The following is a 25,974-nucleotide window of genomic DNA, read 5'->3' on the forward strand; positions in this document are numbered from 1 at the left end:
ACAAGTGAGTGTTTATTCACGAAATAGTAATATGATAAAAGCGTGATTTCTAACATTACTCTTAACAAAAATTAGCAAACGAGCATCCTCGTTTTCCTTTTCTCAAACAATTGATGACCCAGTGAACACACTAGTTGATTGGTGCCTTATTGGTGTCAAACAAGCAAATTGCCAAATACTTAGCGGACGGATAATGTGTACGATATCTGGGTTTTATTGTGCTGTCAAACTTCCTGAGAATAATATGCTTGTTAATCTGTTTTTCAGAGGTATTTTTTGTTTTTAGTTTGAAAAAGTGTGTTTATGTAACATGTGAAAACTGTTTTTTCTTTTAAAAAGGTATTTTATGTTATGAGTTGTTTGTTGATGCATTTGTTTTCCAACGGGAAACATCTCCACCACAAGAAAAACACCTGCCGAAAAGTGCAAGGATTCCAAATGATTCAACATACTTCCATTCCATCCGAACGAACTAAAGAACTGTTGGATCAGAATGACATTTAGCTACATAAACCAGATCAAATTTAACTCTTAGTCTAATCTGAAAAACATGACAAAGTACTCTGTTAATGTATTTTTTTTTTTTTTTTTTAAAAAAAAAAAACCCTAAAAACATTAGATCTAGGTTCTCCCTCGTGTGTTGACTACTTCACCGAGAACTTCCATCCTTATCGTGAGCCTCCAATCCCAAATGACCTGCAGATTTGACAAACATTTAGAAACTTGGCATTCACCAAAGAGCAACCAAAATTCAAGTACACATTGAACATACTTCTTGATAAGCGTTGAATGTTTACATTCAAAGCCCCTTAATTTACATATGTTAAACCCTAGTTTGTGTTGTTAAATAACGTGTTAGTATGTTTTAGTGTTTCGTCTCTTTTTTAGGTCTTAATTGAAAAACAAGAAAAAAATCAACAAGTTAAGCCTAATGAAGATATGTGAAGTTCAAGTGTTCCTGCCTAGAAGAAGAAAATCGATCAAGTATATTCGATCGATCGAAATTACATTGAGTGAAACAATCGATCGATTGACATTCGATCGATCGAAATCTACAAGGCAAAATAATTCGATCGATCGACTTCGGATATTTCAGAAAGATCTTCAGATGTCGGCAGCTTTTTGTGTGGCTCAAATTCATCCTCAAGTTGTGTGGTTCTAAACAGAAGTTGTCACCATCATTTTGTACGGCTGAGAGTGAGTGTTAGAGCTAAGTTTGTTGTACCAAATCCTCTATAAATAAAGGATGGACGTGTGGGTTAAAAATATAGTTAGTTTTAGTTGATAAATTGTAGTTTGAGTTTTTGTGCATCCAAGTGATGCACTCTTTTCTTCATGTTTTCCAGAGAGCTATTTTCAAGGTATGTTTGTGCTGTAACTTAGTCTAAACTCGTTTTTATAGTAAAGTGAAGTTGGAGTTTAATTCATTCAAGTGTTCTTACTATTTTCTTTACATTTCCAGCACTTCTTTCTTCTTCTTCCTTTTGTTTTTGTGTTATTTTATTCCAGAGCCCATAGCTTGTTCTTTAATGTTCTACTTAGAATTTCTTTTCTTTAAAGCTTGTTTTTGAGTATCTTTTTAGTTGTTAAGGTAGATTCAATAATTAAAGTTAGTTGTTTTTACATCTTGTTAGTGTGGGTTGTAGTTTTTATATCCTCTAGAGTAATGGGTTCTTCTTCTTCTATAAGAGAATTCCATAACTCTATGAGTAGCTAATTTAGTTGTAGGGTGTTGATGACCTCTTTCTAAGGGCCATGGGGTAGATTGTGTTGTTCTTGGATTTCCATATAAGTGTGATGATTACATAACCTAAGGATGGTTGTGTAATGGTGCTTATGACATAATTTATGTGAATTTGATAAACTCATGCTAGGGAACACATATCTCTCCACACTCTTTTTAGTTTAATTATTGCTTAATTGTTTTTCCATTCTAGTGTAAGCTTAAGTGGAGATTATGTGTCGAACTAATATGATTTATGCTTTTTCCATGAATGTGTATGCTTATTAATAGACCTTATAATCCATACTAGGAAGCATGAATTATTCAACCCTAGATTTGAGTTGAATGACTTGTGTATGAATAGATGGTTTATCATTGTCTTTAACTAAAGTAATTTGATATTGAGGTCGTCGTGTGATTGACAATCATTACGCGCTCGTATTGCATTTGTGAAAGAAATCCGAGAGGAATACAATATACCATGTGCTTAAGGATTGAGTGAAATCAATGCCCTACACTTTCCTTATTCTTAGACTTTTCATTTTTACTTGTTTAGCTTAGTGTTAGAACAAAACAAATCATCTTTTTCATAATTAAATTAGGTAACGTTTTAGGTACTTCATAAATTGAACAACCTTCCAATCCTTGTGGTACGATACCCTCCTTAGTACTATACTACAAAGTCCCGTACTATTGCGAGTGGTTAAAAATATTAAAATCCACGTAGTTGTGAAAACCGATTAAGTGTAAAACCAAATTTCTATTTTTAAATCATCGGTTGGATCGCTACCAATTTTTGGCGCCGTTGCCGGGGATTGCAAACGGTTGTTTGTGAAGTGTTTAGGATTTTATCTAGTTTAATTCTGTGCATATTGTATATTCTGTGCATAAGAGGTTTCGATTCTGTTTTAAACTGTTTTTGGGTTTGGACACTGATTTGGTTCTGTTTCTGCAGAATTCTGTTTTCTGCAGAAGTACATTCGATCGATCTATTTTTTTAAACCAAAAGAATCGATCGATCTAACAATCGATCGATCTCAATAGTTTTCGATCGATCGACAATATCGATCGATCGCATTTATCTTCGATCGATCGACCTATCTCAGTGAAATCTCAGCAGCTGTTTCAAGGCAGAAACTAATTTTATTTTCTATTTTTGTCAATATTTTATGTTTTTGTACAAATATCACTCTTTTAGGATTCGGTAGAGTTTGTTCTTTTGCAGAGAAAATTCGATCGTGCGACACATAAGTCGATCGATCGACAAATCGATCGATCCATTTTGAAGTAGATCGAGCGACTTTGGTGGAGCAACAGAGACTACTGCATCAACTGGAACTCTGCTGAAACCAGTATTTTTTCTATGTCCTTGTGTCGTATATATTGTTTTATTTTTGTTAGTTTATGTTCGGTCGACGGTCGCTATTATTGCCTATTATTCCATACGACCTAGACCTAGAGCGGATTCCTAGACGTCGTAGATCCAAAAGGAACTCACGTCGAAAAGCCCGCTCGAAAACACCTATGGCTGAAGAACAAAAGCCCGTGTTGTTGAGGGATCATTATGTTCCCACTACATACACCCCTTCTTCAAGCCTTCAGCTGCCGGACATTACGGCAGCTCATTATGAAATTAAGCCCAGCATTATTCAAATGCTCCCATCTTTTTATGGGCTTGATAACGAGGACCCCTATAAGCATCTTGATGAATTCCTTGAGATCTGTTTAACTATGAGATTACAGAACATTTCTGAAGATGCTTTGCGTATGCGTTTGTTTCCATTTAAAAGATAGAGCGAAATATTGGTTGAATTCCCTAGAGACTAACTCTATCACTTCTTGGGCTCAGATGCAACACGAGTTCCTTAAGAAGTACTTTACCATAGGGAAAACAAACCAAATACGGAAAGCCATAACCGGTTTTTCACAAATAGAAGGGGAACCTTTTCATGAAACTTGGGATAGGATGAAGGACCTTCTACGGAGGTGTCCACATTATGCTGTTCCCAAGTGGCAACTTATTCAGTGTTTCTATGATGGCTTGACAGAGCCTCATAGACAAATGGTAGATGCCTCCTGTGGGGGTACGTTTATGCTTAAAAGTGAAGATGATGCATGGATTCTGTTTGAAAACTTAGCTGAAAATTCTTTACACCATTCATCATCTGGTCGTAGGGCACCTGCGTCTAAGAACCAAAGAAGTGAGACAATTTTCGGAGTAAGCCATTCCTTAGATGTGACTACTAAGGTAGATGCCTTATCAAGAAAATTAGATCAGATTATGGCTGCTGGTTTTGCACCTACAACTGTTTCTCACATTCCACCTCCACAGGAAGTTTGCTCATTTTGCTCTAATCCATCGCATCAGGCGAAAGATTGCTCCGTCTTAGGACAATTCTCTGAAGTTCCTCATGAGCAAGTAAATGCAGCCATCTCCAGACCGGTTAATGATCCATATTCTCATTCGTATAACCCGGGATGGAGAAATCATCCAAATTTCTCTTGGCGAGCTCCAGGGCATCAGGGACCGACTATAGGAGTGCATAATCAGGCACACCCTTTGCCTCCTAATCAATCCTATAATCTCAATTATCGACCCCATCAGTATCAGTCAGTTGTTCCTCCAAGAAATTCTGCTTTTGAGGATAAGGTTTTAACTGCACTTGGTAACTTGGAAGCAAATACTCAATTGCTGAATTCTCATTCCCAATCGATTGCCAAGTTAGAGGGTCAAGTTGGACAGCTGGCAAATGCATTTAATCAGAGAAAAGAAGGGAAACTTCCCTCCCAACCAATAGCCAACCCTAAGGGACAATACATGGTCGATGGGAGTGCTTCCAACAGCACCACCCATGAGCAAGTCCAAGCGGTTACAACTTTGAGGAGTGGAAGGACAATCAATAATCAGGTCAGGCAGAAAGACACTGAAGAAGGTGAATCCCGATCAAATCCAAAGATACCCCTTGAGAATCCAAAAGATAAGTTGAAAACCACTCCTGAGATACCTTATGAGCCTAGAGCTCCATTCCCTGAACGTCTCAAGGAGCCTCCTAGTGCTGTGAAGCAAGGAAAAAGATATCAAGAAATGATGGATGTTTTTAAAAAGGTACAAGTTAATATACCATTTCTTGATGCTATCAGACAGATCCCACCTTATGCTAAGTTTTTAAAAGATTTGTGTACTCAAAAGCGTAAGATGAGGAAGCGTAGTCCAGAAAAAATTATTTTGACCGAGCAAGTAAGTTCTTTGATACAACATGCTGTAGCCCCCAAAGTTAAGGATCCGGGTGCTCCCACTATTTCTTGTATTATTGGAGACCATACCATTGACAAGGCACTTCTTGATTTAGGTGCAGGTGTTAATTTGTTACCTTACTCGGTCTATGAGCAATTAGGACTCGGAGAGTTGAAGCCCACGACGGTTATCTTACAACTTGCAGACAGATCCGTAAAGAAACCTCGTGGTATAATTGAAGATGTAATCATTAGAGTGGACAGGTTCTACTTCCCAGTGGATTTCATTGTTCTTGATACAGAACCTGTCCCAGACCCCGCAAGGTTTATCCCAGTCATCCTTGGACGCCCTTTCTTAGCTACGGCTAACGCTTGCATAAATTGCAGGACAGGAGAAATGGAGATAACCTTTGGGAACATGAAGGTAAAGTTGAACATTTTCAATGCTTTTCAGCATCCATTAGATATTAATGAGTGTTTCTTATTGGACATGATTGAAGAAACTGTTAAAGACACACTCCCCCACCTTTTGATTAAAGATCCATTGGAGGCTTGTCTATCTCACTTTGACTTTGAGGATTTTGATATTGAGCATTATGTTGGCGAAGTCAATTCATTACTTGATAATATGGCTGCAATAGACTTTCCTCCTTGGAAAGTACCAAAGGAGCCGTTACCTTGTACGTCAGGCATCCCTCCTATTCCTTCTCTGATCTCCCCACCAAAGCTTGAGCTTAAGCAGCTTCCTGTGACACTTAAGTATGCTTTCTTAGGTATAAATGATACTCTCCCAGTTATTATTGCATCTAACCTACAGGATGACCAAGAGAGTAATTTACTCGATGTTCTAAAGGAACACAAGGAAGCAATTGGTTGGAGTGTGGGAGACTTGAAAGGAATTGATCCCTCCATATGCATGCATCGTATTCATCTTGAGGATAATGTTAAGCCCTCCAGGGAGGCACAGAGGAGATTGAATCCTAATATGAAGGAAGTAGTCATGAAAGAGGTGGTGAAATTATTAGATGCGGGTATCATTTATCCCATCTTGGATAGTACATGGGTGACTCCCATACAAGTGGTACCTAAAAAGTCTGGTATCACTGTGGTTGAGAGTTCTTCTGGTGACCTAATTCCTCAACGCACGACCACTGGATGGCGTGTGTGTATCGATTATAGGAGACTCAACTCTACAACTAGGAAGGATCATTTTCCATTGCCATTTATTGATAAGATCCTAGAACGTCTTGCAGGCCAAAGTTATTATTGTTTCCTGGATGGTTATTCGGGATATAACCAAGTGGCCGTTGATCCCAAGGATCAAGAGAAAACAACTTTTACCTGTCCCTTTGGTACCTTTACTTATAGACGCATGTGTTGGCATGAGTTGTCAATTAAGAGATAATTCAGCATTGATGTTAGCATAGATTTAGCCTTGATTGGTGATAGTTACTTTAGTAGGTAATTGTTGACATATATAAGTTACTTTAGTAGGTAATTGTTGACTTACTTTAGTAGGTAATTACTGACTTTCAGCATTGTAATTATAGTTACTTTAGTAGGTAATATAGTTACTTTAGTAGGTAATTGTTGACATATATAAGTTACTTTAGTAGGTAATTGTTGACTTACTTTAGTAGGTAATTGCTGACTTTCAGCATTGTAATTATTATTCTATTTTCTATATAAGATGCAACCCTCACAAAGAGAGGATTGAATTCAAAAAAAAAATTTGACATGGTATCAGAGCATCTCACGATCCGGTTCCTTGTTCACGCCCAGCCCTAGGATTTAGCCTCTTATCTACCTATGGCAGCCACCGAAACACCAACCCAGACAGAGGAATCCACCACCGACCGGATTCTCTCTGAATTACTCACCTCCAAGATGGCCGAAGCTCTGTCCAAAGCCCAGGCCTCAACCGTGACCTCAGAACCTGCAGCTCTACCGATAGGCATCAAGTTGGATGGCTCCAACTATGGCTTGTGGTCCCAAGTTGTCGAGATGTACATCTCCGGCAAAGACAAGTTGGGCTACATCAATGGCGACCTGACCCCGCCATCTCCTAACGACCCGTCCTTTCGCAAATGGCGCACTGACAATGCCATTGTCAAAGGATGGCTTATCAACTCCATGGATCCGACGTTAATTGGAAACTTTATTCGGTTTCCCACAGCCAAACAGGTGTGGGACTCTGCTGCCACCACCTATTTTGATGGTAGTGATACATCCCAGGTTTATGATCTCCGGCGCTGTGTTTCACGTCTCCGTCAAGCAGGTGGATCCCTGGAAAGATATTACACTGACTTGCAAGGTCTTTGGCGTGAAATTGATTTTCGACGTCCAAACCCAATGGAATGCCCTGCTGATATTCAAAGGTATAATACTCTCCTCCAAGAAGATCGGGTCTACGTTTTCTTGGATGGTCTTGACGACAAGCTGGATAACATCCGCAGTGACGTGCTGCAGCTACACCCGTTTCCTACCGTAGAGCAAGCTTATGCTCATGTCCGTAGAGAGGCCCTTCGTCAGGTGGTGATGAACGCAGGTGACAGAGTATTTGACAAGCCTTTATGAATGACAGAGTATTTGACAAGCAATGTTTTTATGAATCGATTACAAAAATGTGTTCCTCCGTCACTGATAATTGCTCGAGGCATACCAAATCTACTAAAAATATTTGTCTGAATGAACTTCACAACAACTTTATGATCATTGGTTTTGGTTGCCACAGCCTCTATCCATTTTGATACATAGTCTACCGCCACTAAAATATACTCAAATCCGAAAGATGGCGGGAAGGGTCCCATGAAGTCTATCCCCCATACATCAAAAATTTCCACAATTAGGATGGGGTTTAGAGGCATCATGTCCCTCCGGGATATTGTTCCAAGGCGTTGACATCGATCACACGCCTTACAAAACTTGAAAGAATCCTTAAACAAGGATGGCCAAAAGAATCCACTTTGCAAAACCTTCGCCGCAGTCTTTTGCGCACTAAAATGTCCTCCACATGCTAGAGTATGGCAAAACATGAGGATACTATGAATTTCACCTTGCGGTACACAACGACGAATAATCTGATCAGCACAGTACTTGAAAAGTTCAGGATCCTCCCAAAAATAGGATCGGATTTGCTTGAAAAAATGATCCTTAGCTTGCTTAGACCAATAAGAAGGGACCTTACCTGTAGCAAGATAATTAACTATGTCAGCATACCATGGTATTTCTTGAGGCGTGATCTCAAGCAGTTGCTCATCCGGAAAGGAATCATGCACTGGGAGGAGAGAGGACTCAAGAAATATACGAGAAAGATGGTCAGCTACAACATTTTCAGATCCTTTCTTGTCCCGTATCTCTAAATCAAACTCTTGTAGTAAGAGTATCCATTGAATCAAATGGGGCTTTGTTTCCTTTTTGGCCATTAAATGCCTCAATGCGGCATGATCAGAGTATACAATCACCTTGGACCCTAAAAGATAAGAGCGGAATTTGTCCAAGGCGAAAACAACTGCTAGTAACTCCTTCTCTGTGGTGGTATAATTTGCTTGTGCTTCTAAAAGAGTCTTACTAGCATAATAAATCACGTGAGGGAGCTTGTCCACACGTTGATCTAAAACAGCACCCATTGCATAGTCGGATGCATCACACATAATCTCAAAAGGGAGAGACCAATTGGGAGTCTTCATAATCGGAGCTGAGGATAGAAGAGAGCGAAGTGTCTCGAATGCATCTAAACATGCTTCATCAAAGTTTAACGAAGTTTCCTTGGCAAGAAGATTGCACAAGGGTCGTGAAATTTTGCTAAAATCCTTGATGAAGCGACGATAAAAGCCAGCATGTCCGAGAAATGAGCGTATTTGCCTAACCGTGGTAGGTGGTGGAAGTTTAGAAATCAACTCTACTTTTGCCTTGTCTACTTCTATACCTCTTTTGGACACTATATGTCCCAGAACAATCCCTTCTTGAACCATAAAATGGCTCTTCTCCCAACTTAATATCAAATTTGTCTCCTTGCATCGTTGAAGAACGAGTGAAAGGTTATGGAGACATTCATCAAATGTAGGTCTAAAAACGGAAAAATCATCTATGAACACTTCAAGAAACTTTTCTACCATATCCGAAAAGATAGACATCATACACCTTTGGAATGTTGCAGGTGCATTCCATAATCCAAAGGGCATGCTGTCAAATTTTTTTTTTTGAATTCAATCCTCTCTTTGTGAGGGTTGCACCTTATATAGAAAATAGAATAATAATTACAATGCTGAAAGTCAGCAATTACCTACTAAAGTAAGTCAACAATTACCTACTAAAGTAACTTATATATGTCAACAATTACCTACTAAAGTAACTATCACCAATCAAGGCTAAATCTATGCTAACATCAATGCTGAATTATCTCTTAATTGACAACTCATGCCAACACTCCCCCTCAAGTGGAAGCATCCAAATCTTCAATGCGCAACTTGTCTAGTGAGTTGTAAAACTCTCTGCTTGATACGGCCTTTGTAAGAATATCCGCCAGTTGATCTTCGGACTTCACAAATGGAAACCGAATTATTTTAGCTTCGAGATTTTCTTTAATAAAATGTCTGTCAATCTCCACGTGTTTAGTGCGATCATGTTGGATAGGATTGTGAGCAATAGCGATCGCTGCTTTGTTATCACAAAAGAGGTCCATTTCGGAGGTAGGTGCAAAGCCAATTTCTGTTAGAAGTCTTCTTAGCCATAGAAGTTCACAAAATCCTTTAGCCATTCCACGGAACTCTGCTTCAGCACTTGACCGTGCCACCACCTTTTGCTTCTTACTCCTCCACGTAACAAGATTTCCCCCGACAAACATGAAGTAGCCTGAGGTGGATCTTCTGTCTGTGGTATTCCCTGCCCAATCTGCGTCTGTATAACCATTAACTCTGAGATGATTATTCTTTGCAAACATAAGTCCTTTTCCTGGGGAGGATTTTAAGTATCGTAAAATCCGAATTACTGCTTCCATATGATCCTTACTCGGTTGGTGCATAAATTGGCTTACAACACTCACTGCGTAAGCAATATCAGGACGGGTATGCGAGAGGTAAATTAGTTTCCCAACTAACCTCTGGTATCTTCCTCTGTCTGTTGGCACTTGACTTGGATGTTCTCCGAGCCTGTGATTCTGAACAATTGGAGTGTCTGCTGGCTTACAATCCAACATTCCAACCTCACAAAGTAAGTCTAGTATATATTTTTGCTGAGATAAGAATATACCTTTCTTTGATCTAGCAACTTCTATTCCCAGGAAATATTTGAGTCCTCCCAGATTTTTTATCTCAAATTCGGTTGCCAATTGTTTTTGAAGCTTATCAATTTCCTCTGCATCATCCCCTGTAATGATCATGTCATCAACGTATACAATTAAAGCTGTTACCTTGCCCTGTTGATGCTTCAAAAATAATGTATGATCTGAATTGCTTTGGTGGAAGCCATACTTCTTCATTGCTTGACTGAACCGTCCAAACCATGCTCGAGGTGATTGTTTCAGTCCATACAATGCACGCTGCAACTTGCACACTACGTCAGTGTTTGAAGATGCTGTGTAGCCTGGAGGAGTGTCCATGTAGACTTCCTCTTCAAGATCGCCATGGAGAAAGGCATTCTTTACATCCAACTGATGTAATGGCCAATCAAGGTTGGCTGCGAGTGATAGCAAAACCCTGACTGTATTTAGTTTAGCCACCGGTGAAAAAGTTTCTTGGTAATCTACACCATATGTTTGGGTGTATCCTTTTGCAACCAGTCTTGCCTTATATCGTTCTATAGATCCATCTGCCTTATGTTTAATTGAGAAGACCCACCTGCACCCGACTGTCTTCTTCCCTTGGGGTAGTGGGACCAAGGTCCATGTTTGATTCTTTAGTAGTGCCCCCATTTCTTCCTCTATTGCTTTTGTCCACTTAGGATCCATTAATGCCTCCTGAACTGTAGTAGGAATATGACATGCAGAGAGCTCCTGTGAAAAACTCTTGAGTGGCTCAGGCAATTTTTCGGTGGAAACATAGTTGGCAATTGGATACCTCGACCTTCTTTCCTCCATGTCTGGGGAGTATCTGTTTGGTGGTTTGCCTCGGTTATGCCTGAAAGGTAAGTTATACCCAGTATCTATAGCATTGATAATTGGGGGTGTGCCAATATTACTTACCTCAGGAATATTCTCAGGAGATGGGCTTGCACCAACTGAGAGGCGGGGGGATTCTTGTTCTTCTCCTGATGGTATAGGCTCAGCTGCCAGAGGTTCTTCTTCGGATGGTGTGTCATTCTGATTCTCAAGCCATTCAAAGGTTAGCCACTTCAGCTCTTCATCTAGTGTCTCCCCCTGAAGAGGAGCAGTGGATACCGAGGAAGGGTAGAAAGGAGTGGACTCCAGAAAAGTGACATCCATAGTCACATAAGTACGCTGAGTAGTAGGGTCATAGCAGCGGTAGCCTTTTTGGTGTGTAGCATAGCCCAAGAAAAGGCACCGACGAGCACAAGGGTCAAGTTTGGTACGTTGGTTCTTATGAAGGTGTACATACGCCACACATCCAAAGATACGGGGTGGGAGCATGAGGGCAGAAGGTAGAGAGACCAAGGTTGATAGGGATTGTAGTGGGGTTTGGAAATTTAAGACTTTGGATGGAAGGCGGTTGATCAAATGGACAGCGGTGGTAACTGCATCGGGCCAATGTCTTGTGGGAACATGGGCGCCAAGGAGGAGAGCTCGGGCAATTTCAAGAATATGTCGGTTTTTCCTTTCAGCTACCCCATTTTGTTGTGGTGTCTGGGGACATGAAGTTTCGTGGATAAGGCCGTGGAGTTGAAAATAGGACTGAAAATGGTGATTGACATATTCTCCACCATTGTCAGAACGAAGAATCCGAATTTGAGCTGAAAACTGAGTCTGAATCATAGCATGAAATGACTGAAAAACCTTAAATATGTTTAAGCAAATATAACCAGGTCATGCGTGTGCAATCATCAACAAACGTTACAAACCAACGTACACCAGAGACAATAGACACGGGGGATGGTCCCCATACATCGGAATGAATTAAAGCAAACGGAATGTCACTTTTATTCATGCTTAAAGGATAAGTAGCCCTATGACTCTTGGCTAAAATACAAGTATCACAATTTAACTCAGAAGCTTCTACATCAGAAAATAAATCAGGAAACACATGCCTTAGATACCCAAATGAAGGATGTCCCAAACGACGATGCCACAACCAAATCTGTTGAGTCTTGGAATTCAGTGAAGACACATGATGAGTTCTTCCCATACTGAAATCTTCCATGTAGTATAATCCCCCCCTCTTAGTACCACGCCCAATTATCTCCTTGGTGAGAATATCTTGTATAAGACAAAAATCAGCAAATATGAGTACCACATAATTCAGGTCTGTGGTAATTTGACTCACAGATAGTAACTTGTGGGACAATGAGGGAACAAGTAATGTGTTGGATAATTGAAGAGAGGGTGATAATGTCACAGAACCAGCTCCTGTGACAGGAGAGACCACTCCATTGGCATTTGCAATGCTAGTGCGCCGTGGGGATGAATGTTGAGAAAGATCCGTAGGATCAAAGGTCATATGATCTGTGGCCCCAGAGTCAAGTAACCAATCATCACGGTCAGTATTGCAGCAAGAACTAATTAATGCATGACAGGGATTACCTTGATCCACAGAAGAAAAATTCTGTTGAGGGATTAGAGAGAGACACGGTTCAGCTGCTGCTACAGCAGCCTTGCCTATGCCTGCACTTGTACCAGCAGTGTCTTGTTTCTTCCGGGCTTGGAGTTCATGCCACCAGTCCGGATACCCATGCAGTTGGAAGCATTTTTCCCGTGTGTGCTTCATATTGCCACAATGAGTGCACTTTAATCCGTCAGATGATGATCGGCCTTTAGAACCAGATTTTCCAGCATGTTGTGGGTTCGATCAGTGGATTCCAAGCTTGAGGCCTCTTGAAGCAAGCACTGCTCCTGGAGGAAGTTCATGGTCACCTGCGTTCATCACCACCTGACGAAGGGCCTCTCTACGGACATGAGCATAAGCTTGCTCTATGGTAGGAAACGGGTGTAGCTGCAGCACGTCACTGCGGATGTTATCCAGCTTGTCGTCAAGACCATCCAAGAAAACGTAGACCCGATCTTCTTGGAGGAGAGTATTATACCTTTGAATATCAGCAGGGCATTCCATTGGGTTTGGACGTCGAAAATCAATTTCACGCCAAAGACCTTGCAAGTCAGTGTAATATCTTTCCAGGGATCCACCTGCTTGACGGAGACGTGAAACACGGCGCCGGAGATCATAAACCTGGGATGTATCACTACCATCAAAATAGGTGGTGGCAGCAGAGTCCCACACCTGTTTGGCTGTGGGAAACCGAATAAAGTTTCCAATTAACGTCGGATCCATGGAGTTGATAAGCCATCCTTTGACAATGGCATTGTCAGTGCGCCATTTGCGAAAGGACGGGTCGTTAGGAGATGGCGGGGTCAGGTCGCCATTGATGTAGCCCAACTTGTCTTTGCCGGAGATGTACATCTCGACAACTTGGGACCACAAGCCATAGTTGGAGCCATCCAACTTGATGCCTATCGGTAGAGCTGCAGGTTCTGAGGTCACGGTTGAGGCCTGGGCTTTGGACAGAGCTTCGGCCATCTTGGAGGTGAGTAATTCAGAGAGAATCCAGTCGGTGGTGGATTCCTCTGTCTGGGTTGGTGTTTCGGTGGCTGCCATAGGTAGATAAGAGGCTAAATCCTAGGGCTGGGCGTGAACAAGGAACCGGATCGTGAGATGCTCTGATACCATGTCAAATTTTTTTTTTGAATTCAATCCTCTCTTTGTGAGGGTTGCATCTTATATAGAAATAGAATAATAATTACAATGCTGAAAGTCAGCAATTACCTACTAAAGTAAGTCAACAATTACCTACTAAAGTAACTTATATATGTCAACAATTACCTACTAAAGTAACTATATTACCTACTAAAGTAACTATAATTACAATGCTGAAAGTCAGCAATTACCTACTAAAGTAAGTCAACAATTACCTACTAAAGTAACTATCACCAATCAAGGCTAAATCTATGCTAACATCAATGCTGAATTATCTCTTAATTGACAACTCATGCCAACACATGCGTCTATAAGCAAAGGTACCAAAGGGACAGGTAAAAGTTGTTTTCTCTTGATCCTTGGGATCAACGGCCACTTGGTTATATCCCGAATAACCATCCAGGAAACAATAATAACTTTGGCCTGCAAGACGTTCTAGGATCTTATCAATAAATGGCAATGGAAAATGATCCTTCCTAGTTGTAGAGTTGAGTCTCCTATAATCGATACACACACGCCATCCAGTGGTCGTGCGTTGAGGAATTAGGTCACCAGAAGAACTCTCAACCACAGTGATACCAGACTTTTTAGGTACCACTTGTATGGGAGTCACCCATGTACTATCCAAGATGGGATAAATGATACTCGCATCTAATAATTTCACCACCTCTTTCATGACTACTTCCTTCATATTAGGATTCAATCTCCTCTGTGCCTCCCTGGAGGGCTTAACATTATCCTCAAGATGAATACGATGCATGCATATGGAGGGATCAATTCCTTTCAAGTCTCCCACACTCCAACCAATTGCTTCCTTGTGTTCCTGTAGGTTAGATGCAATAATAACTGGGAGAGTATCATTTATACCTAAGAAAGCATACTTAAGTGTCACAGGAAGCTGCTTAAGCTCAAGCTTTGGTGGGGAGATCAGAGAAGGAATAGGAGGGATGCCTGACGTACAAGGTAACGGCTCCTTTGGTACTTTCCAAGGAGGAAAGTCTATTGCAGCCATATTATCAAGTAATGAATTGACTTCGCCAACATAATGCTCAATATCAAAATCCTCAAAGTCAAAGTGAGATAGACAAGCCTCCAATGGATCTTTAATCAAAAGGTGGGGGAGTGTGTCTTTAACAGTTTCTTCAATCATGTCCAATAAGAAACACTCATTAATATCTAATGGATGCTGAAAAGCATTGAAAATGTTCAACTTTACCTTCATGTTCCCAAAGGTTATCTCCATTTCTCCTGTCCTGCAATTTATGCAAGCGTTAGCCGTAGCTAAGAAAGGGCGTCCAAGGATGACTGGGATAAACCTTGCGGGGTCTGGGACAGGTTCTGTATCAAGAACAATGAAATCCACTGGGAAGTAGAACCTGTCCACTCTAATGATTACATCTTCAATTATACCACGAGGTTTCTTTACGGATCTGTCTGCAAGTTGTAAGATAACCGTCGTGGGCTTCAACTCTCCGAGTCCTAATTGCTCATAGACCGAGTAAGGTAACAAATTAACACCTGCACCTAAATCAAGAAGTGCCTTGTCAATGGTATGGTCTCCAATAATACAAGAAATAGTGGGAGCACCCGGATCCTTAACTTTGGGGGCTACAGCATGTTGTATCAAAGAACTTACTTGCTCGGTCAAAATAATTTTTTCTGGACTACGCTTCCTCATCTTACGCTTTTGAGTACACAAATCTTTTAAAAACTTAGCATAAGGTGGGATCTGTCTGATAGCATCAAGAAATGGTATATTAACTTGTACCTTTTTAAAAACATCCATCATTTCTTGATATCTTTCTCCTTGCTTCACAGCACTAGGAGGCTCCTTGAGACGTTCAGGGAATGGAGCTCTAGGCTCATAAGGTATCTCAGGAGTGGTTTTCAACTTATCTTTTGGATTCTCAAGGGGTATCTTTGGATTTGATCGGGATTCACCTTCTTCAGTGTCTTTCTGCCTGACCTGATTATTGACTGTCCTTCCACTCCTCAAAGTTGTAACCGCTTGGACTTGCTCATGGGTGGTGCTGTTGGAAGCACTCCCATCGACCATGTATTGTCCCTTAGGGTTGGCTATTGGTTGGGAGGGAAGTTTCCCTTCTTTTCTCTGATTAAATGCATTTGCCAGCTGTCCAACTTGACCCTCTAACTTGGCAATCGATTGGGAATGAGAATTCAGCAATTGAGTATTTGCTTCCAAGTTACCAAGTGCAGTTAAAACCTTATCCTCAAAAGCAGAATTTCTTGGAGGAACAACTGACTGATACTGATGGGGTCGATAATTGGGATTATAGGATTGATTAGGAGGCAAAGGGTGTGCCTGATTATGCACTCCTATAGTCGGTCCCTAATGCCCTGGAGCTCGCCAAGAGAAATTTGGATGATTTCTCCATCCCGGGTTATACGAATGAGAATATGGATCATTAACCGGTCTGGAGATGGCTGCATTTACTTGCTCATGAGGAACTTCAGAGAATTGTCCTACATGAATGTTTGTAGGTAGCATTTCTGCTAAACCTTCACGAGACTTCACTCGTCCACTAGGGTAGCCTAGGGGTTTAAAAGGCTTATTGCATGTGCTAAGTGCAATCGTGATTCCCACGAAAGAGGATTTATAGTAGTTGTTTAAATTTAATCTTTAAATTGTAATGCTAGCGACTAGCATTATGTAAGTTTGGGGGTGTGATAAGCGTTGAATGTTTACATTCAAAGCCCCTTAATTTACATATGTTAAACCCTAGTTTGTGTTGTTAAATAACGTGTTAGTATGTTTTAGTGTTTCGTCTCTTTTTTAGGTCTTAATTGAAAAACAAGAAAAAAATCAACAAGTTAAGCCTAATGAAGATATGTGAAGTTCAAGTGTTCCTGCCTAGAAGAAGAAAATCGATCAAGTATATTCGATTGATCGAAATTACATTGAGTGAAACAATCGATCGATCGACATTCGATCGATCGAAATCTACAAGGCAAAATAATTCGATCGATCGACTTCGGATATTTCAGAAAGATCTTCAGATGTCGGCAGCTTTTTGTGTGGCTCAAATTCATCCTCAAGTTGTGCGGTTCTAAACAGAAGTTGTCACCATCATTTTGTACGGCTGAGAGTGAGTGTTAGAGCTAAGTTTGTTGTACCAAATCCTCTATAAATAGAGGATGGACGTGTGGGTTAAAAATATAGTTAGTTTTAGTTGATAAATTGTAGTTTGAGTTTTTGTGCATCCAAGTGATGCACTCTTTTCTTCATGTTTTCCAGAGAGCTATTTTCAAGGTATGTTTGTGCTGTAACTTAGTCTAAACTCGTTTTTATAGTAAAGTGAAGTTGGAGTTTAATTCATTCAAGTGTTCTTACTATTTTCTTTACATTTCCAGCACTTTTTTCTTCTTCTTCCTTTTGTTTTTGTGTTATTTTATGTTGAAAACAATTCTGGAATCCTTAGATTCCAGAGCCCATAGCTTGTTCTTTAATGTTCTACTTAGAATTTCTTTTCTTTAAAGCTTGTTTTTGAGTATCTTTTTAGTTGTTAAGGTAGATTCAATAATTAAAGTTAGTTGTTTTTACATCTTGTTAGTGTGGGTTGTAGTTTTTATATCCTCTAGAGTAATGGGTTCTTCTTCTTCTATAAGAGAATTCCATAACTCCATGAGTAGCTAATTTAGTTGTAGGGTGTTGATGAACTCTTTCTAAGGGCCATGAGGTAGATTGTGTTGTTCTTGGATTTCCATATAAGTGTGATGATTACATAACCTAAGGATGGTTGTGTAATGGTGCTTATGACATAATTTATGTGAATTTGATAAACTCATGCTAGGGAACACATATCTCTCCGCACTCTTTTTAGTTTAATTATTGCTTAATTGTTTTTCCATTCTAGTGTAAGCTTAAGTGGAGATTATGTGTTGAACTAATATGATTTATGCTTTTTCCATGAATGTGTATGCTTATTAATAGACCTTATAATCCATACTAGGAAGCATGAATTATTCAACCCTAGATTTGAGTTGAATGACTTGTGTATGAATAGATGGTTTATCATTGTCTTTAACTAAAGTAATTTGATATTGAGGTCGTCGTGTGATTGACAATCATTACGCGCTCGTATTGCATTTGTGAAAGAAATCCGAGAGGAATACAATATACCATGTGCTTAAGGATTGAGTGAAATCAATGCCCTACACTTTCCTTATTCTTAGACTTTTCATTTTTACTTGTTTAGCTTAGTGTTAGAACAAAACAAATCATCTTTTTCATAATTAAATTAGGTAACGTTTTAGGTACTTCATAAATTGAACAACCTTCCAATCCTTGTGGTACGATACCCTCCTTAGTACTATACTACAAAGTCCCGTACTATTGCGAGTGGTTAAAAATATTAAAATCCACGTAGTTGTGAAAACCGATTAAGTGTAAAACTAAATTCCTATTTTTAAATCATCGGTTGGATCGCTACCACTTCTCTTCCAAAGAAAAGAAAGCAAAAATGTTAAACAACAGTGAATAGCTATTTAAAGTTTCAGCGTAATGCCATTATTAAATGCATCCACCCTAGAGAGATGAACATAAAACCTGCTAAAGGAGTTCAAAACAAAGCAAAGGGGGTCTGAAAAGTTCATAAACTTCAACTGAACTTATAGATGGACAGTCCCACACGATCAAGCCATTCAACAAGATGTAAAAAATCAAGCTCATCCTGTCCACAACCTAATAAAACAATAAAAGAATCCTTTGTAACTTGCAACCTAAAATGGATGTCAATGACAAGATGACCAAAACCAACTGCTAAATTGCACAAATTATCTAACAACATTCAGCCAACAACTGAGCTGCTAATTTATAGTCCAAGTTACAACACTCTTTATTAAGGCTTAGTGACTGATTTTCAAAGTGGTCAATTTCATAGAACGAACCCACCCACTCTGATGTGCTCTATAGTGAAGTTACAACTCAGTCTACTCGTTCAATTTTCTTCAAATTACTCCAATCCAATTGAAATTAATCGAAACACAACAATTCGGGTTGGGCTATACACACATAGCAGAGTTTACTTGGATGAAAATCATCAAAATTTGCGTGGGGGAGTTTTTGGATCACACTGTTTTCCAGCTATTTTTTTGGTGTCAGATGGAAGCCGCACCGGAGTACTTTAGCCAGAGACAACCGGCCAAGGCCTCCAACACAATGCTCGTCCGAGAGAAAATCAGGTTCACAAATACTCGGCTTGATTTATTCAACTATGAAAGTAAAGGCCTAATGTCAAATTTATTATTCAATTATGAACAACAGGTTCAGAAATTGCCAACAAAAACTCAGAAGAAAGAACCCACTCTAAATTATTGATCTGTAAAGAAGAAAAAAAAAAGAAGGAAGCAGATCGAGCTCAAATAGCACTACCACCCCTTCTAATAACAAGACAGAGGATTAGATCGTGGATTAAAAACTCAATGAGGTCTCTGTAATTTCAACAATTGATCTTATAAACTATCTCAGAACAACATTTCAGTAACAATTAAACCATAAAGCTTCACAAATATCCAAGTTATACCATCAACAAGCTCTCTAACCATATGACGAGTATAGAAAAAAAAAATTGAGAACTTGATGAACCGTACCTAATCTAACTGGACCCAACGATGATGTTGTTGATGGGGATGAAGATCAGCTTCACAAAGAAGCCCACGAACCCCATCACCACGAAGCCGATAGCCGTACGGAACGCCACCTTGGTGAACTCTACATAGGACCAGATGATGAAATCAGACCCATGAATTAAATTCGCAAATCAGATATCAGAAAACACAGAATTCCAAAATCTCAAGGTACAAACGAATCAGATCGGATCGAAAATTCAAAGCTTGAGAGATTAAAAGAGTTCTTTTTTCTCTTTTCTTTTTATTCTTTGTGGGATTACCTTTGCGGTCGGGCTTGTGACAGCGCTTGACAAGGCGGACGCTGTCCTTGGCGAATTCTCTGAGGGGATCGAAGACGGAGTCTATGGCGTCCATTTTCTCTCCTCTCTTTTTATTAGATGAAAAATTAATTTGGAAGAGAAGGAGAAGAAGATATCGGGAAACGAAATGAAATGTACTGACCTATAGTCTCTAGTCCTAGCTTTGGCCACGGGAGTGATATTATTGTAACTGACTAAAGTACCCCTAAGGCGTTCACACCATTGGACAACTTTTAACTCTTTTAGGGGACCGGGGTTCTTGTTATTATTTGAAAGTCCCCCGCAGATCATTTCCCTTAGAGCATTCACAGTGGGTTATGTAAAACCCACTGTAAATGTATAATAGATAACCAAAGCAGCAAAAAGCCCCTCCAACGGATTCTCTAAACTTAATGCTAGAATACATTCATGATCATTTGTGAACAGTATCACTCCACATGTGGCGTGATACTGTTCACACATCTATCATTATTTTATTCTTCTTTCTCTCACTTCCTTTGACCTTTTTTCCTCTTTTTATTGTCATTCTCCGCGTCTCTCTCTCTCGTGCTCTTCTCCTCCTCCTTTTTTTTTTCTCCTTTTCCTTTCCATTGATTTGGCTTTGCTTTCCTATTCGGTGAATTTTTTGGCAGTCTTGTAGGCTCAACTGGAAGTTGGGTTTTCTCTTTGGATTGTTTCCGCAATAGGTTGGAGGATGGGTATGGGATTTGGTCGGCGTGGACGCAGAATCGGCCTTGGAATACGCCGCCGGGAGGAGTGATTTTCACCGATGGGTCGGCGTGGACGTAAATGCTGTAGAGGTGACAGTTGCCATTGAAGAATTTCTCGAGAAAGGGAGCAAAAGAGAGGTCGGAGTTTGTGAGGAAGAGGAAGGCAATCTTGGGCTTGGGATTGGTGGCGGTGCCCAAGTGGGAGTGCGTGGAGCACGTGCGCACGGGGGAAAGGCGGGTGGCCTTGCGGAAGAGAGCGAGGTTATCGAAGAAGCGTGCCAGCGGGAGGATTTTATGGCCGAAGACAAAGAGAAGGGGTAAGGAGAGGAACAGAGCGAAGCAGAGGACAAATGGGGTTGATGATCAGGTGATGGATGAAGGTACTGTTGAACAGGTCTGGTTCGGTGTGTAGAAGTTTTTGGACGGTGATGTGTTTTACTTGGTGAATATGTGTTTTTAATTAAAATGAATAAAAATTAAAATTGATTATTTTAATAAAATAGAGAGAAGTTTAGATAAGCTGATAAATGAGGGTGTTGAAAAGTGGTTAGCTAAACTAGTAAAAGTGAGATTTGGTTAGCTATTCTAGATAAAATTTTAGATAATCTGCTGGGAATGCTCTTACATTTGTATGTATGGTTAAAATTATTTGAAAGTTTCTGCAGTTTTTTATTTCTTATTTTTAATTATTATTATTATGTGTGAGATGGGCTCTCTTTCTTGATTCAACTACGTAACTCATTGGAAAATGTTAAATTTACAACACCAACATAACAACCATACATCAACCCCTCACATGAAGGTGGACCCCACACACTAGGGCCCACACTCATGTGAGGGGTTATTGTGATGGTGTTGTGTATGAATCAAATCCCTAACTCATTTGAACAGCGGAGCTTTCTTTGGATATGGCCGTACGGGCAAAAAAAATTTATAAATTGAATGTTAGAATATTACGGTTTTTATTATAAGTATTTTACGAATTGATGCAACAATTTACTTATGTACCATTTTACTACATTGATTATTTTAACGTAGATTATCACGTGAAAGTCTATCTAATATTTTTCATGCTCACAAATTAACATAATAATCTATGTAATACTTATATGGTCAACCAATTAAATGTGGACGATCACGTAATATTTGCATAACACACGTTTCTATTAAATACATATTGTCACGATCCTTTGTAAAGGACTTGGAGGAATACACTAGTACTCCAATGATTTTTTTTTTTTTTTTTTTTTTTTATTTTATATATATATATATATATAAGTCCAAGAGCTAGACTAATATAGATTTAAGTCCAATTACGTTATGTGGCCAATCGCCCATTTTTTTTTAAAAAAAAATAAAAAAAAATAAAAAAATAAATGAAGAAGTGTAAAAGAAAACGTCGGAGATCAAAACACCGAAAAGAAACGGTGTTTAAGAAATGTTTTAAATTTTCAATTGTAATATGCCCAAAAAGATTAGACTTCATTACAACATAATCATGAACACAAAAGATTCTTCTAATATCTCATATCACGAGACATCTATAACATGAAAGAGACCACAAGGAGATACAAAACCAAAGGGAAAAGAAGAGCTGCCAGCCTCCTCCATACTAATACCTGGAGTTCACATGGAAGATTCAGAGAGAACAGCTAAACATCATCTAAAGCAGTGAAAATCTTTCTAATAACCCTAACTCTTTCTTCTTCTTCTTTTGTTCCATTTTTTTTTTTTTTTTTTTATCAGCTTCCAAAAGTTGGTTGCAGGAGACAACAGAAATGATGGAGAAGGCGAGGGTTTTACAGAGAACCCAAATTTGGTTGGAATGCATACTTGCTGTCTCTTTGTTCCAGCTTACTTGGAGTCTGGCCTTTTTTCTCGCTGAACTGCTCGAGGGACAAAAGTCAATCCACGAGTATGGCGGCGACCAAAGCTGATGGATGAAGGGGAGGAGTCTGAAGTGCTTAATTTGGAGACTGCAGAAACGAGTCCATCAATGGATTCATTTTCTACTTCCATAAATGAACCTTCCTCCCTCTTGTGAGTAGCTTGTTTGCGTTGCCTATGTTTCTTAGATGGGCGGGCCTTCTTGAAAAACTCAAACGAAGTGGGAAATTTATGCTTGTCCACCAGATGCTGTTGTCGACTTTTGTAGCTCTTGAGCTTCAAACTACAGCCTTCCACCAAGCATTCATACTGTCAAGCAAAATGTAAGAGGATATTTATGTTGCATCAAATGATAGTACTTAAATACACTACACGTTAAACATCAAAATGCAGTTCTAGTCCTACAAATTATGGCCATCCATTTCGATTCTGCAAACCAGAAAGCACATGGATGGACAAAGGGTCGTAGAACAAGGTCCCATCCCAAGAAATTGCAAGTTAGATCCCAGCTAACCACCCAAAAGGAAGAAAACAGAAAACGAAGCACAAAACAACCTGTTGAATTCTTATGTTTGAGGCTTTTTTCTTGCACCACACACAAGCATAACAGATAATCCTAATTATGTGTGACAAAAATGAAAGATGAACTGTCACGTTAACATAAAAATGACGAAGGCACAAAGCAAACAATATCACAAGCACCAACATGTAAGATAGTGAACAAAAGATACCATGGCATAGCCACGTGCAACTTTAGCCTGAAAGAAGGAATCATGTCCTTCTGATACATGTATGCTGAGCAGGCGCGACGTTGGGTAAACTCTAGAGCATATTGAACAGGATGCAGTATGCCGTGCATTGTAATGATCTTCAAAGTCCTCCAAAGAAGTCAAGCGTGTACCGCAACCAACAATTGGGCAGAAAAATCCCCTGCTTAGACATTGGTTTTAATGTTTGGCACATTAGAATGAATGCATGAACATGCATATGTGAATGTTATACTGAAAGGTTAAAATAAGAAACTTAGAAACATTCACTCTTTTTTTTTTCTTCCTAAAACCAAGCAGCGTTTGCCATTGCAAAGAAAGCATTCATTAGCAAACGAAAATACGGATTTTAATCGCCTTGCATTTTTTTTTCCTAATAATAAACAAAATCAGATCATTTGGAAAGAACCAGAGATCTTACACCGACATGAAAGTGGAGATGGTGATACCTGGACTTCTACAACCAATGGATGAAAGAACTACCAACAAAAACGCTAACAAGCGTATTAAAGTCAAAACAACAAACTTATCAATCCTATCTAAGGACAAAGGTTTAAAAGCAGCAAACTAGATCATGTAAAAGCTATTTTCCTCTCAAACTCTTCAAAAACTGAAAAACCTAACAAAAACTAAGCACACCTACCAGCACTTATCACTCCACCATCAATTAGTACTAGCTGGATGGAATTTCACAATTAAAGAATGATATAGCAACTGCTACAAACAACATTGCACCACAGACTTGGAGAAAAAGAATAAAATTACAAGTAATCATCATTACCCGCCTTCCTCAGCTACCAATTTCTGAAGCTGATGCTTTTCATCTTCGGTTAAATCCAATGCAACCTGCAAGTCACGAGATAAATATGTAAAAAGCATTACTCTTCGGAAAATCAAATATCAAAAATCGCATTCAATTTTAAGCAGAAGAGCAAAACTTCAACGAAAATGTCATAGAAATTTTCAAACCCTAGTTCGTTCAAGTAGCATTGTTTCCCAAATTGACACAATTTATTCACTCATTACTAACACAAATCAAATTCTACATAATTCTACAGCGCTGAAGTAGTTGAAAGATCAGAGAGGACCTGTTTGGCGAGAAGTTCCCTTTCGATGTTGCCAGAGGCAAAGAAGGGAGACTCCGGTCCGAACTTTCGGCGAACCGAGTTCCAGTACGGAAACCCTAATTGCACTCTCTCTTCCACATCCATCGCCATGGCAATGTGTTCCGTGCTCTGAGTTTTGTGCCTGAATAAATCTAAACGGTAGCGTTTAGTAGGTATTAGAGCGTGCTTTTATTTGGGCCGGTCGTCCTAGGCCCGTCCCAAACTCCAATAAAATTTTAAGCCCGAATTAGCCCAATTTTTTATACTTTAAATGAACAGAAAGCCCATGTTTTGATAGCATTGCTTTTCTTCTTGGTTACACTAAATTGTTGGGTTAAAAATACTCTTCTATTTTAAAAAAGTGTTGGAAATGACATATGAAATGATATTTCATATTTCATATGTCATAATAATATTATTTAAAAAATTAAATTAAAAAGACAAATTACTATGTATTTGACTTGAAAATTTTTGTTGCGGACCTTCAACCGGTCAATTTGAACCATACAGTGAACGGTTAAATTCACAATAACTTTTTAGTTTTGATCATTGTTCACATTTAATTAATAAAAAGAGATCCGAATGGTATTTTGGGACAAATGAGAATCAGCGGTTTTGGGAAACAAATGAGAGTATGTATAAATGATGTATTATCATTTTAGCAGCTTGAAATTAATTAATCTATAAATAGATTTTGTAGTGTTATTAATCTGAAATCGAATTGTGTTCTTGTAGGTGTATGGTGTTCAATTTGAAGAGGTCAAGGGATCATTTAAATTAGATGGATTTCTTATAGTTTTTTTTTTTTTTTTGTTTGGATCAATGAATTGTGTATTTTCACAAATATGCGAATACACCACGCACACTCCAGCAACCAGCTGAACAAAACAACAACCAAAACACCTACTCACATCCTATCTATCCGATCAAACAAATCTCTGTCATCAAATTTGAATTTGCAGATAAATCAGATTTTGTGTTACTATTGTTCCGTTTGTTTCGACGTAAAATGATTTTCGTCGTAAAATGGTTTCAGGAAAGTCATTTTTCTGAAAAATATTTTTTGCCGAAAACATTTTTCGGTGTTTGGTGCGTACGAAAAATCACAAATATTTTTTATATTTTTATTCAATTATATTAACCTATAAAAATCAATTTTTATTCAAAACATATAAATATTAATGTAAAATAATATAAAAATCACCGGAGACGAGATTCCGTCACTGAACGACAGGATTCCGGCCACTTTTATCGGATTCTGGCTAATATAGCCAGAATCTAAGATAAAGGCCAGAATCCGAACAGTCTCGTCAGAATTTGGGTTGGTCGGATTCCGGCGAAAGTGGCTGAATTCAGGCAAAAACTGCCGGAATCCAGCCCAGAACGGTCGGACTCCAGCATACTGGCCGGAAACTGCCAGAACCGCAGGAATCCGGCATACTGGCCGGAAACTGCCAGAACCACAGGAATCCGGCCGTTCTGGTCGGGATTTTTTGGCAGATTCGGCTAGTCGGCCGGAATCCGGCCTCTGTTGACAGATTCTGGCCACCTGGCCGGAATATCAATTTGGTCGCCAGAATTTGGGCCGACCGAATTCCGGCGAAGATGGCCGGATTCCGTTGCCGGATTCCGGCGACATTGACATGAGGTTGTCGGATTTCGGTACCAGCAAGATTTTGGTGATGGTCGACTGCTTTAACGTGAAAGTCGACTGTATCGTTTAAAATGGTTCGAATGC

General features: G+C 39.4%; 3 protein-coding genes across 3 annotated transcripts; all 3 read right to left on the minus strand.

Annotated features, from left to right (window-relative positions):
• Positions 1-430: 430 nt before the first annotated feature.
• On the minus strand, positions 431-19,907 carry LOC133860032 (protein transport protein Sec61 subunit gamma-like). The gene is made up of 3 exons (XM_062295662.1): positions 19,728-19,907; positions 19,429-19,549; positions 431-696 (listed from the first exon to the last, which is right to left on the minus strand). Exons 1-2 carry the CDS (start codon positions 19,819-19,821, stop codon positions 19,434-19,436), a joined length of 210 nt encoding a protein of 69 aa, XP_062151646.1. The 5' UTR covers positions 19,822-19,907; the 3' UTR covers positions 431-696; positions 19,429-19,433.
• On the minus strand, positions 14,090-16,327 carry LOC133860615 (uncharacterized). The gene is made up of 2 exons (XM_062296188.1): positions 16,274-16,327; positions 14,090-16,141 (listed from the first exon to the last, which is right to left on the minus strand). The coding sequence occupies exons 1-2, from the start codon at positions 16,325-16,327 to the stop codon at positions 14,090-14,092; spliced, it is 2,106 nt and encodes a 701-aa protein (XP_062152172.1).
• Positions 19,908-21,915: 2,008 nt separating the features above from the next.
• LOC133860980 (uncharacterized) lies at positions 21,916-24,380 on the minus strand. Its single transcript, XM_062296669.1, has 4 exons — positions 24,219-24,380; positions 23,912-23,976; positions 23,095-23,293; positions 21,916-22,672 (listed from the first exon to the last, which is right to left on the minus strand). Exons 1-4 carry the CDS (start codon positions 24,345-24,347, stop codon positions 22,331-22,333), a joined length of 735 nt encoding a protein of 244 aa, XP_062152653.1. The 5' UTR covers positions 24,348-24,380; the 3' UTR covers positions 21,916-22,330.
• Between the last annotated feature and the right edge of the window lie 1,594 nt (positions 24,381-25,974).

The sequence above is a fragment of the Alnus glutinosa genome, chromosome 2 (assembly GCF_958979055.1).
Source record: "Alnus glutinosa chromosome 2, dhAlnGlut1.1, whole genome shotgun sequence".
Classification (NCBI taxonomy): Eukaryota; Viridiplantae; Streptophyta; class Magnoliopsida; order Fagales; family Betulaceae; genus Alnus; species Alnus glutinosa.

Excerpts from the sequence above, each read along its gene's own strand:
- LOC133860615 (XM_062296188.1), bottom strand. The coding sequence starts at position 16,327 with ATGCTACCTACAAACATTCATGTAGGACAATTCTCTGAAGTTCCTCAT. Across the intron at positions 16,142-16,273 it reads CTGAAGTTCCTCATGAGCAA|GCACACCCTTTGCCTCCTAA; the intron begins GTAAATGCAGCC and ends GTGCATAATCAG.
- LOC133860980 (XM_062296669.1), bottom strand. The coding sequence starts at position 24,347 with ATGGCGATGGATGTGGAAGAGAGAGTGCAATTAGGGTTTCCGTACTGG. Across the intron at positions 23,977-24,218 it reads GGGAACTTCTCGCCAAACAG|GTTGCATTGGATTTAACCGA; the intron begins GTCCTCTCTGAT and ends CGTGACTTGCAG. Across the intron at positions 23,294-23,911 it reads TTGGTAGCTGAGGAAGGCGG|GGGATTTTTCTGCCCAATTG; the intron begins GTAATGATGATT and ends ATGTCTAAGCAG.
- LOC133860032 (XM_062295662.1), bottom strand. The coding sequence starts at position 19,821 with ATGGACGCCATAGACTCCGTCTTCGATCCCCTCAGAGAATTCGCCAAG. Across the intron at positions 19,550-19,727 it reads TCACAAGCCCGACCGCAAAG|AGTTCACCAAGGTGGCGTTC; the intron begins GTAATCCCACAA and ends GGTCCTATGTAG.